The 13,434-nt window shown below is 39.9% G+C and overlaps 1 protein-coding gene across 9 annotated transcripts in view; it reads left to right on the top strand.

Annotated features, from left to right (window-relative positions):
- gc2 (guanylyl cyclase 2) overlaps positions 1-12,506 on the top strand; it is a 35,136-nt gene extending 22,630 nt beyond the window's left edge. For 4 of the 9 annotated variants that reach the window (XM_034290624.1, XM_010904970.3, XM_010904971.3 and 1 more), the window contains 11 exons: positions 624-780; positions 2,781-2,930; positions 3,414-3,562; positions 6,159-6,322; positions 6,772-6,964; positions 7,211-7,385; positions 8,413-8,511; positions 8,664-8,758; positions 9,292-9,380; positions 9,480-9,518; positions 10,723-12,506. In XM_034290624.1, the coding sequence (XP_034146515.1) occupies positions 624-780; positions 2,781-2,930; positions 3,414-3,562; positions 6,159-6,322; positions 6,772-6,964; positions 7,211-7,385; positions 8,413-8,511; positions 8,664-8,758; positions 9,292-9,380; positions 9,480-9,518; positions 10,723-10,864 (1,452 nt within the window). In that variant the 3' untranslated portion in view covers positions 10,865-12,506. Of the gene's footprint in view, positions 1-623; positions 781-2,780; positions 2,931-3,413; positions 3,563-6,158; positions 6,323-6,771; positions 6,965-7,210; positions 7,386-8,412; positions 8,512-8,663; positions 8,759-9,291; positions 9,381-9,479; positions 9,584-10,722 lie in introns of all 9 variants that reach the window. The other 5 variants (XM_010904974.3, XM_010904972.3, XM_010904976.5 and 2 more) reach the window with 5 other exon arrangements.
- Positions 12,507-13,434: the final 928 nt, after the last annotated feature.

Genomic DNA, 13,434 nt, shown 5'->3' with positions numbered 1-13,434 from the left:
GGTCTCTTAATTTATTCCAGAGCTGTATATGCCCACTTTGAATTTTATGCCAGCCACACGTTTCAAAAAAGTTGGGACAGGGGCAACAAAAGACTGGAAAAGTTGTAATGCAAAAAACCAAAAAAAACATGGTTGAGCAGCAGAAATCCGTTATGCAGCAAGAATGGGGAAACACTTCACTTTCAAAACTCCTCAGTTCCCAAAAAGAAGAGGTGATGCAATACAGTGGTAAACATGCCCCTGTCCCAACTTATTTTGAACATTTTTCCTGGCATCAAATTCAAAATGGGCATGTATTTTCATAAATCAATAACATGTCTCAGTTTCAACATTTGATATTCTGTCTTTTTTGCATTCTGTTTTTATTTGCATTTTACGCAGCGTCTCAACTTTCTTGGAAACAGGGTTGTATATCCAAGCCAAATTGTATCTATTACATTTCTATCTGACACCCACAAGACCAGTACTGGGTCCAAGTTCAACCAGATCTGATGCAAACCAGCAGTTGGATGCAGGATGCTATGCTTTTGGCTTATTAATGTACTGAAGAGGTGAGCCAGAGGAGGTTCCACACTGATCTTCAGTGTTCTGCCTCTGAGTTCTGTGTTTCCTGTTCTCCCTAGGGTATGAAGTACCTGCACCACAGGAATTTATATCACGGCCGTCTGAAAAGCAGGAACTGTGTTGTGGATGGACGCTTTGTGTTGAAGATCTCTGACTATGGATACAACAAGGTTCTGGAGGCTGCGAGGTTTCCCTACACTGAATCATCTGCAGAGGGTGAGTAAAGCTTTACAGGAAGAGAGAGAGTTTTATCCAGAGTGTCTTAAGTTTAGTGTTCCTTCTGGGCTGAGTTCCATCTGGGCTGAGTTTGGCTTGACAGAAATCCATCTGAAATTGTTAACTACCGTTCAAAAGTTTGCAGTCGCTTAGAAATGTCCTTGTTTACCATGAAAACATACATGAAATCACTTTAAATAGGAAATATAACTACATTAATAGGAAATATAGTCACCTGGCAAGGTTAGAAATAATGATTTTGAATTGAAATAATTGTGTCCTTCAAATTTTGCTTTCATCAAAAGAATCCTCCATTTGCAGCAATAACAGCCTGGCAGACCTTTGTCTATTTCTTGAGGTAATCTGAATAGATTTCACCCCATGCTTCCTGAAGCACCTCCCACAAGTTGGATTGGCATGATGGGCACTTCTTACACACCATACAGTCAAGCTGCAACCACAACAGCTCATTAATTTTGAGATCCGGTGACTGGACAGAATACCAGCTGACTGCTTCTTCCCTAAATAGGTCTTGCATAGTTTGGAGCTGTGCTTTGGGTCATTGTCCTGTTGTAGGAGGAAATTGGCTCCAATCAAGCACCGTTTTATTGCTTCTTTAATCAGCACAACAGTTTTCAGTTGTGATAATATATTTGCAAAAAGTTTTCTAATGTTGAATAAGCCTTTTAAAATGATAAACTTGGATTAGCAATCACAACATGCCATTGGAACACAGAACTGATGGTTGCTGATAATGGGCCACTGTACCCCTATGTAGATATTCCATAAATCTGTGGTTTTCAGCTACAATAGTCATTTACAACATTAACAATGTCTACCCTGTATTTCTGATCAATTTGATGTTATAAAAATGTGATTTTCTTTTGAAAACAAGGACATTTCTAAGTGACCCCAAATTTTGAACATGAATGTATATATACTGACACATAAAACATTGCATTCTAAAATGCAAAATTTCTGTTGGTAAAATGAAAAACCTTCACCCTCCTCTTCCTCTGTTACTAAGAAATGCTATCATCTCTCCTCAAACAAACATTAGCTGACATGGGCACGAACAATAGCAGTGAAATCCCTTGATCATTTCCTGGTTGCTGACTTTCAGCTCCCTACGTTTCTTTTCAAGCGAGATAACAAACATACAATAGTGAAGGTAATAATTGTAGCAAGTAACAATCTTTTTTTATATTTTTATATTTTAAGATCTGAAAATATTGTTATAAAAGCTTTTATAAGATTTATGCAAACTGGTGTTGCTGTTATTCCGCTAACTTTTTTGGTTTTTATAAAAAGGGTCTGTTATATTAATAAGATTATAGATATACATGTAATTACTCATAATACCCCCTTTCAAATAAGTAACAGAGAAAAAATATATCTATATCAACAAAAGAAGAAAATTCTAATTAATCAGGTTGTGGTCTAGGCCACCCCAGGAAGATGAGATACACCATTTTGGAGGTCGCCTTGTAAGTTGGGAATCCCTGCTTTAAAGGGTACTTTACTATAGTCTCAGCTATAGTTGTTTATTTTATTATTCGAAACGTTTTTGTTTTATTGTTGTTTTCTGTTATGATAAGCTATTGGTCCCTCAATCCTCCAGCACAGGCCTTTTGGCTGTTCTTCTTTAAGCCACAGTGCAACAGACTGTGGAAATTCTACAAAATGATTGACAATTTCAAATAAAACCTCAAATCTTTTAGATCTTTTTAAAGGGTGCTTTTTATCTTGTCTCAGCCATACTTGTTTTATTTTTGTTGCATTAGTTAAATATTTCTTTCTTTATTTTGTATTTTGAATTATATTATTCATGTTATATTGTTTTTGAATAAAAACAATTTTTTTACTATTTTCTTTTTACCAGCAAAGCACCTGGAAATGTTAATATAAAAATGTGCGATATAAATACAATTTGGTTTGCTTTGGATTTGGTGTGTGTGTGCGCGTGCGCATTGGTGCATGTTTTGGTTCATCTCTCCTAGACCTGTTGTGGACAGCCCCAGAGATCCTACGCGGCCCCCGTCCTGGCCTCTATGGCAGTCTCCACGGTGATGTGTACAGCTTTGCCATCGTCGTGCAGGAAGTGCTTGTGAGGGGCCCGCCTTTCTGCATGCTGGAGCTGTCTGCTGAAGGTAATACCTGGCCCGTTCCGATAGGTGTCACTGTAACTAAATGATCTTTCACTTTTATTCACTTTAACATTTTATTTTCACTGGCGCATAAACTAGCTGGTTCGTAAAAAAGAGTTTGCTTGTCTTATCATATTTATTTGTAAGTATAAAAAAGGTAAAAAATATGATTGACCCACCTCAAAATAATTTTTCAAATGGTCCATTTAAATAAAAGATTCAGTAGGACGATGTAATCTTCTTGGGGAAAATTACATGAAATTGTCAATGAGCAGTTCATTACAGTCTACTCACATGAACAGTTGTTATAATTATTATACATGTAAGCCATTCTATTGTTTGGATACACCATTCTTACAAAGAGAAGCAGCTATTTAACTTACCTAATAAAAACCAATTGAAGGGGAAACAATCTTGAGGTATGGAGGAAAGTTGAATGTGCCAGAATTGTCCTCTGACCCCTGAACTTTAACTTATGCCCTTCAGATTTGATACAGAAGATCTGTAAACCGCCTCCTCTGTGTCGTCCAGTGGTCTCCCCTGAGGCAGCCCCAATGGAATGTATCCAGCTGATGAAACAGTGTTGGAACGAACAGCCAGACAAACGGCCATGCTTCGAAGAGATCTTCGACATGGTGTGTTTTGAGATTCTCTCCCTGTTTATTTATTTTTATTTTTTACTTTATTTGTATTATTTTGCCATAAAACAAACAAGCAACAGACAGGATCATCATAGGTAAGACGAAATGCTTGTCAATGTATAAGTAAGGAAATAAAATGAAAATTATAAATACAAATTATAATAAACCACAAGTTTGAGTTACAATGAAATGTAAAGGTCTGAGGGCTCATTGTGTTTGTTTGTCCTTTGAGATGATAGGTTCTTATGATCTGTGGTTGTAGTTCAACCAAAATTGAGGCCAAGCTAAGGGGGATAAGGTCCTTTACTCATTCAAGAGTCCAGTCTGTTGATCTCAGTACAGAGAGTGGTAGAACAAAGCCCTCTAAGCAGATATAAAATAACACAATCAAACTACACTCACCTAAAGGATTATTAGGAACACCTGTTCAATTTCTCATTAATGCAATTATCTAATCAACCAATCACATGGCAGTTGCTTCAATGCATTTAGGGGTGTGGTCCTGGTCAAGACAATCTCCTGAACTCCAAACTGAATGTCAGAATGGGAAAGAAAGGTGATTTAAGTAATTTTGAGTGTGGCATGGTTGTTGGTGCCAGACGGGCCGGTCTGAGTATTTCACAATCTGCTCAGTTACTGGGATTTTCACGCACAACCATTTCTAGGGTTTACAAAGAATGGTGTGAAAAGGGAAAAACATCCAGTATGCGGCAGTCCTGTGGGCCAAAATGCCTTGTTGATGCTAGAGGTCAGAGGAGAATGGGCCTACTGATTCAAGCTGATAGAAAAGCAACTTTGACTGAAATAAGCACTTGTTAAAACCGAGGTATGCAGCAAAGCATTTGTGAAGCCACAACACGCACAACCTTGAGGCGGATGGGCTACAACAGCAGAAGACCCCACCGGGTACCACTCATCTCCACTACAAATAGGAAAAAGAGGCTACAATTTGCACAAGCTCACCAAAATTGGACAGTTGAAGACTGGACGAATGTTGCCTGGTCTGATGAGTCTCGATTTCTGTTGAGACATTCAGATGGTAGAGTCAGAATTTGGCGTAAACAGAATGAGAACATGGATCCATCATGCCTTGTTACTACTGTGCAGGCTGGTGGTGGTGGTGTAATGGTGTGGGGGATGTTTTCTTGGCACACTTTAGACCCCTTAGTGCTAATTGGGCATCGTTTAAATGCCACGAGCCTACCTGAGCATTGTTTCTGACCATGTCCATCCCTTTATGACCACCATGTACCCATCCTCTGATGGCTACTTCCAGCAGGATAATGCACCATGTCCCAAAGCTTGAATCATTTCAAATTGTTTTCTTGAACATGACAATGAGTTCACTGTACTGAAATGGCCCCCACAGTCACCAGATCTCAACCCAATAGAGCATCTTTGGGATGTGGTGGAACGGGAGCTTCGTGCCCTGGATGTGCATCCCACAAATCTCCATAAACTGCAAGATGCTATCCTATCAATATGGGCCAACATTTCTAAAGAATGCTTTCAGCACCTTGTTGAATCAATGCCACGTAGAATTAAGGCAGTTCTGAAGGCGAAAGGGGGTCAAACACAGTATTAGTATGGTGTTCCTAATAATCCTTTAGGTGAGTGTATATTCAAGTAAGATTTACAGGTTTTCCATTATTTTTCAAATTATTTTGTGGTGTGTCTCAGGGAGAAAGTAAATTTTTCCATAACATACATTTCTTAAACTATTTCTATCCATTAGCGGACTGTTGGATGTTCCCTGTTCAGCCATTTTGTGGTTTTTGCTTTTTACTACCTGCTAGTAGTATCCTGCTTCATCAGTCCAGTAGGCAAGGTTTCCCAGTACCACCAAAATTTTAATCAAGCCCAGGTTTGATGATTGATCTGATCTGTTTCCACATCTACCCAGTCAGAAGAGATATTTGGAGCCCCAAAAAATATGAAAATGACACATCCCCAGACATTCTCCACCATTGACCATGTTCAGGGTTGAAATGAACAGCAGACACATCCCCTCACATTCTCCAGCAATGACCATGTTCAGGGTTGAAATGAACAGCAGACACATCCCCACACATTCTCTAGCATTGACCATATTCAGGGTTGAAATGAACAGCAGACACATCCCCACACATTGTCTAGCATTGACCATATTCAGGGTTGAAATTAACAGCAGACACATCCCCACACATTCTCCAGCATTGGCCATTTTCAGTGTTGTTGCTTTGTTAACTTTTTATGTTAGGAGTTGTAAAGAACCTTAAAATGTTTTCCTGGTGAATTCCCTCCACTGATCTGAGCTAGAGGTGGTAGACTGTGTCCTATATATGTTTAAACAGTCATCCTCCGTTAATTTTATATTTTTCCCACTTCGACTTAACACACATTGTTGAAAGACCCCTCTCCATTTGTAAACATGAATAAATCCTGGAAATCAGTTTTCTGTTGGTATTATATTTGCCTCGATCAATATCCTTATTGGACCCAGACTCTCCGTTTTTATTCATCTTTCTTGCTCTCATTCCCCTCTTCTCACCATTTCTTTCTTGGTTTCTCAATTCTTATCTGTAATTCGGTTTTCTCCTTTAACCCCCAGTTCAAGAACATCAACAAGGGCAGGAAGACCAACATAATCGACTCCATGTTGAGGATGCTGGAGCAGTACTCGTCTAACCTGGAAGAACTGATCCGAGAGCGGACCGAGGAGCTGGAGATAGAGAAGCAGAAGACCGAGAAACTGCTCACTCAGATGCTGCCACCGTGAGCCACATACAGCCCCGGAAAAAACCAAGAGACCACTGCACCTTGTTCTTTCCTTTCCTAAAAAGTTGAAAAAATAAGATTTGAGTGTGGAACAGAAGCATTCAATTTGCAGTGGTCTCTTAATTTTAAACCGTTCTGTTCTTCACTCAAAACCTTCCTTTTCGACTTTTTTGGAAAGGAAAGAAAAAAGGTCTCTTCATTTTTTCCGGAGCTGTATAATGACACTGAACACACATGCACATTTGTATATTCAACATATCAGAGACCAAATCCTAACCCAGACCTTAACCTCAGTCCTCTAACCTTTATGGGGAAACTACAGTAGCCCTAACGCCTAAAGATAACCTTATAACGTAATTATACATTCAGCCCTAAACCTAACCTTGAAATCCCCTTTTCCTGTTCAGGTTTTACTATCACACCTGTAATGTCTACCTCTGTCCTAGGTCGGTGGCAGACGCCCTTAAGGTGGGCGGCGCAGTGGAACCCGAGTACTTTGACAGTGTGACACTCTACTTCAGTGACATCGTGGGATTTACCACCATCTCAGCCCACAGCGAGCCCATCGAGGTGGTTGACCTTCTCAATGACCTCTACACGCTCTTCGACGCCATCATCGGCAACCACGACGTGTATAAGGTACAGAGACGGAGAGTGATTAAGTGCACCCCCAACTAAGTGTAATGCCGTTTTGTCGCTAAGCCCACGACACTTGCAGTCTGATTTGACATGTCCCCTGCTGATTGGCCGTCTCCTACTCTGCCGGATGATGGTGTGTTCCCGGGACTCTCTCCCGACAGTACAGGCATATTTCCATCCCCCATATTGCCTGAAGTTAGTCGTCCCCTCAAAATGTTCCCCATTCCCTCTCCTGTTGTTTCATAGGTGGAGACGATAGGTGATGCCTACATGGTGGCGTCAGGGTTACCGGTTGCCAACGGAAACCGGCACGCGGCAGAGATAGCCAACATGGCGCTGGACATTCTCAGTGCTGTGGGGACGTTTAAGATGAGACACATGCCAGAAGTCCCTGTGCGAATACGAATAGGACTACATTCAGGTGAGGGGGGGCAGCGTGGACCAATTATCTTTCTTATTTTTACTAATTATGTATTTTATATGAGGCTAAAACTACAGTATCCTAATTCTTACAAATGATACTGTATTATACATGTCAGCACACAAAGCCAGTGAGCTCGCCTAGATTTGAAACAAATAGTTACATTCAGTATTACGATTAGTAATACTAATTATAATAATACTGTAGCATGCTCAGCTGCAGCAAAGAAAGACCTACTGTAGCAAAGATGCTACTGGTTTAAAACAGAGCAGCATGCCCTTTCCTCAACGGCTCGCACAGAACTAACATTAACACCAAGTGTGACTACATTTCATGGGTAAGGGTTGAAAAAATATTTATTTGGGGTCTAGCCACTTGTATGATATGTTTGTATACTCTTCAAACAGACATATGTCTCCAGGCACACCACAATGGGTTTGTTCAATGTAGCCTCACCAAAAACAAATGTAATGCATTAGCCCGTTATAAAGCCACATCATAGTGAAATGCTTTGCCATAAGACGCAACTCGGGCAGACAATATATATATATATATATATATATATTGCAAGAGGATAGTTGACCACAGCAGTGGTTTTTATACTTTTCCACGTGAAATTAGATTTGGTTCAGGTAATCACCTAATCAGTACCTCATTAAGTAAAATAAGGTGTGCCTGTGTTGTGTTGGCATTGAACAGACACTGGAATGGAATGGGTGCCATACATGTAGAGATGCTGATTTAAGAAAAATCTAACCTCTTCTTAAATCTGTAAATGAACTGTATTGTAAGAATATTAATGTGGATGTGATTAAAGTTCAAATATTTTTAGCTTTATTTCTTAGTGTCTTGCCATTATTCATTTTATTTATAGATTTACTTGTTTTTTGGATTTAACATGTAATAGCATATTGTCTTCTCGATATATGTAGTGTGTTGTGAGTAGCCACTGCGTGTGCTATAGCTAATGAGGACCCCAATAAATTTAACTGAACACCCACACACCTGACCTCTGTGTGTCCAATAGGTCCGTGTGTAGCTGGAGTGGTGGGTCTGACCATGCCCAGATATTGTTTATTCGGAGACACGGTCACCACCGCCTCACGCATGGAGTCTACTGGTTCGCGTAAGTCACACATCCATGTACTTTAATACAGATACAATCTAGTGTGTTGTTTGCTTACATTTGAAGGAAATGTCACTGGTAGATGATTGACAGAGCCCGGAAGCTTCTGCAAAATCTTGACTTTGGAAGTGACCTGCCACTTGTATTTGTAGCATACCGAATCCACGTCCATAACAGTACAGTTAAAATCCTCTTGGAACTCAAGGCAGGATACAAGGTCCAGTTAAGAGGCAGGACTGACTTAAAGGTAAACCATCAGTGTTATGTACAGTAAGCTATGAAATATGTAGAACTACCTAAAGCTCAGCATTGAACTCACCTAGAACTCTCTTGAACTCCTTTAGATTTCTATAGAACATATCAAAAACCATATAGAACTCAAGAACTCACCTAAAAATCTCCAGTTTTCCCTCAAACCACCCCTTATGGAAAGAAAACTCTTTAGAATGCTCTAGAACCCCGTAGCTCATCTCCCCTTTAAAGTATAGTATGTATGTATGTATGTTTAAATATATTTTTAGGGTTTTGCCAGGTAATGTGTATTACAAGTAATTGTGAATTTATTTTGAACACTTACATTTCTTTGGAACTACAGAATTTGGTAAAAATTTTTAAACTTTACATATATTTTAGTTTTGACAAAAAAAATATATTTACTTAAATGTCGCAAACTACCTTGGAATTTTCCAGCGGCCCCTGATAATTCTGTATATTAATTCTCTAAAACTCAATTGAATCTCAGCTAGAAATCTCTCTCTCACTCTGCTCTACTCTCCGTAGGGAAAAGGTGGAACCGAGCAGACGTTCTGGCTCGTAGGGAAGGACAACTTTACCAAACCTCTTCCGGTCCCACCCGAATTGAAGAAAGGGTAAGATATGCCCTCCTACCGTCCCTCGCCTGTCTCTCCTGCACTGTTTGTGTGTCCTGCTTTGTTGATCCTACCTCTGTGTCCGATTCGTTTTCACAGGCAATTGGCTCATGGCCTGCAGATGGAGGAGATAGCCAGGTACAAGAAGAAAAAAGCCGAGCAACTGCAACAGCTTGCAAAGAAGAATAACTGAATTACATAAGGTAATGTTATGCATGGAAAATGTATAACATTACTTGTTTGGCCTTTTTACGAACTGTAGTTTGGGACTTGGGGCTAGCTGCAATCCTTACAAAAACCTTTTTTTGTTCGGGGTCAGCCCACCGCCATTTAAATATGTATTTTAAACTCAGTTCTTCTACTTTACAAGTTTGAGGCTGGGATTCGGTCAAAGGCACATTGCTGGAAACATGCTTATGATTGAATCACAGCCTGAGCTTCACTTGTTAACTTAATATGGATAAATATAGAAAAGAAAGAACTATTGCCAAAAAATCAATAGAGCAAACCAGAAGAGAATGCACTATATTCAGCTCATATACATATTAAACAATTAGTAAGTTTATAGTTACTTTAAAGCAATTTAATATTATCTGCCAATAATACTGCTTTCTGTATAGGTGGAAAACCACATATATGTTGTTTGCATTGTGTGTCATGCTTGTATGTTGTTTAGTTTCAACCCATGATTCTTGTGTGTGTGTTTCTGAATTCTGTCATTTTGTGTAGACACATTTACTAGTTGTCCAAATGAAAACCCATTGGTTGTCATTCACGTGTATCTTCATTAGAGTTGATGATGTCTGATTTTTCAATCAATGATTCATGTCATGGATTGACTATTGCCTAAACTGGTTGAGAAAAGTTGACATACTGGATTGGAAATGAATTATCTTGGGTCTAGTATTTCTCAGACAGGAGCTAGTTAAATATGTAACAAACTGACATTTTGTATTTTCAGATATTGCCCTGAGTATTTTTACAACATGGGCTTGCAGAAGTTGTGGTCTTTTAGCCTGGCTCGCGTAAAATCTATAATATGTGTGTGTCTGTCAAATCTGCCTCTCAGATCTCAAGGCTCCGATATGAATTCCATTTAGTCGAACTTTGTGTTCAGAGAGTTGGTCAACATTTAAATATGTTGACATTCACAGCACTCTTTAATAACTCTCTGTGCAATGTTACTGGGCTAACCATGGCTCAAGTTTCATGTAAATTTACTAAATACAAAAATGTTTGTGGCCCTACTTTCTACAGGGCGTTACCACACCCTTTCGAATTGAGGTTTTGGCCTCTCTGACTGGGCTAACTCACTCTCACCCTTGTCATCTGTGTTTTTCAGATCTGTCCACGAGAGCAATAAGGACTTCAGACTGCTCCTCCAGAAGGCGGTTAAGAAGATCTCCACTGTCAGAACGGTTGCTCAAATCACTATGGTGGACGATGAAAACATCATGATGCACCACCACATGCATCACGACTGACCTATCAAACGTCACCGACTCACTGCCACTGGCCAATCGGGCATAACAATCAGACATTAAGAGACTGCCACTGACCAGTCAGAAGTTGTCTCACCACCGCTGACCAGTTAGGACCAGGGCGAGAATACATGATGCATTATCACGGACCTTTGACTTTAGCCAAAGACTGGCATCAAGGGAACTACAGCAAAGCCTTGTTTTGCTCATTTAAAAAAATGCATCTTGGGGATGACCAAAGAGAACCACCGATTGTCATTTGTATGAACCAACATTGGTTCCCAGTAAAGGCTAATTTTAAGCAGTTGATATTGCAGGATTTTTATGCACTGCCCTCAATAGCAGCCTGGGGACGAGGTTATGTATCGAAAACACTTTGGGTGTTATGACTCCTGGTGTGTTAGACTTATTCTCTATTCATTTTGAGTCACATATTGACATCTTGCTACGGTTACCTTGGAAAGTGAAATGGCAAAAATAAGACTGTCCTGCGACCAGCTTGTGATTTTGTTGACTTTCGGCAAGTATCTGTTAATGGATTGGATATCGCAAGCCCTGAAAGAAACAGGAAGACAAACCTGTAGATGAGAGAGGGGGGTGGGGGGGTGAAAGCGTCCGCTGTGCCGGGTGGAGATTACTGCACCTTGCTGAATGGGAGGAAGATGGCAGTCACACGGGGGATTAGTATAAGGCTATTAGCCCAACTGTGTTACTCAGCAAACCCTGGATTGGCTCTGTCAGGGGATGAACGCTTGGCTCAAAGCTTGTTCCTCCTGCTTCCTTTCTTCTCCTCTACTACACCGCTCCTTCTCACACCCCTGTAATTATGCCCTGGCTAAATGTTGTCAGGCAATCGTCAAGTTTCCCACCACAATTTATACAACCTGAGTCCGTCTGCCAACTTAGTCCGTCCTCCGCTTTAGTGAAGCAAAAGCTGTGGGTTTTTTTGTGGTTTTTCTTGAGTTATGCTTATGTTCTTCTGAAAGGTTCTTCTGGATATTAATAGGCAGAGTTTTCACTGGTGGATTATTACATGTGTAAAGACAAATGTCCCCATATAAGGGGACATGCGTTAATATAACGTGTACAGTAGCTTCTGTGGAATCACTCATTAAAGGTGTTTGTTTTGTATATTATTATGTTAGATAAGGTTGCAATGTACAGTACACGCTCGCTGAGGCACTTTCTACGTAAAGGGTAATTGATCAAAGCTTCCATGTAGGACCTCTCTGCATAAGCATGCGTTCTATTCACTAATATTTCTGTGTGGATATTATTAAGAAATGTTTTGTCACTTATAACTTCCACATGCCTGTGTTGTAAAACATTTAAAGAGGTTTTCATTTGTGTGTGTACCAGTGTTGATTTCTTTGTATGTTTAATTGTGTAATGTGACTTGTTAGCATGGCTTGCATTTCAAAATTGTTCTTGCCTTGACTACAGGTCAATTCACCCACATCTATGCACTTTCATGACCCATGTGTTGACCCAGACAAACAGCAAAAGGTCTTATAGCGTTACAATATAGTTCAATTAACCAAAGTGGGAGACTGTTACAATAAACATGTTTCCAAGATCAACAACTGTGTACCTTGGTATTCTGAATAGCTTTTTAATTAAATAAATGAGAAAATCTAATCCAGTTGTTCAGGCTTTTGGCAGAGATGTTTTAAGTGAATGTCCGAATACCATTTTTATGAAGGTTAGAGGTCATTTCCTGAAATGCTTACACATTTTAGCATGATGATTGGAAGTCTATAGGAATATCCTAAAGACTTTCCGACCAAGTGCAACCACTACTTAGCAATTGCACAAACTTTTGACAGCACATGTATTGTAGACAAAGTGTACAGATGGTATCCCCAATTTAGTCCTACTCTGGGGACACTCCCTTATTGCCAATATTAATCAAGAACATGTTGTTTCCTGGCGAAAGGTACTTAACCCTAAATGACCAAATTAATGCCTGATTAATGACCAAAAATATTGTTATGGCCAACATGTACCCCCTTTACTAACTCTATGCACTAAAATATGTCCCAGGTCTAGGTCTGTCAGTCTTCAGTGCCCTCTGGTGGCAGAGAGAATAGACGCAGCAGCTGCAATGGGATGATCACTGCTCCATTGGCCAGGCCATCCTGCTCCTAGAAGGCCAGGCCTCTGAGCCTGGGTCCTCTCTAGGTTTCTTCCTAAAATTCGACCTTCTTTGGGAGTTTTTCCTAGCCACTGAAATTCAACATTACTGTTGTTTGCTCCTTGGGGTTTAAGGCCAGGTGTCTCTGTAAACCACTTTGTGACAACTGCTGTTGTAAAAAGGGCTTTATAAATAAATTTGATTGATTGACATCTTGTCAAGAAGGGTCAACCTTAACCAGATTAGTGAGTCTTCCAATTAAGGAAGCAGATCTGCCACAATGACATGTAACTTTAGGATAAAACAACCAGAAAACCACAATACAATATTCATTTAAATCAGAGATTCTGGAAAGTTGTGACCATTCTTGTCAAGCAGGCAAACTGCCTTTTTAGAATACATTTTTTTTAATTTGGGGGGATTATATGAGTATATAGGG

Source organism: Esox lucius, chromosome 24, assembly GCF_011004845.1.
Source record: "Esox lucius isolate fEsoLuc1 chromosome 24, fEsoLuc1.pri, whole genome shotgun sequence".
NCBI lineage: Eukaryota > Metazoa > Chordata > Actinopteri > Esociformes > Esocidae > Esox > Esox lucius.
Note: the sequence above shows the minus strand (reverse complement) of the source record. Positions and strands in the feature narration are given on the sequence as shown.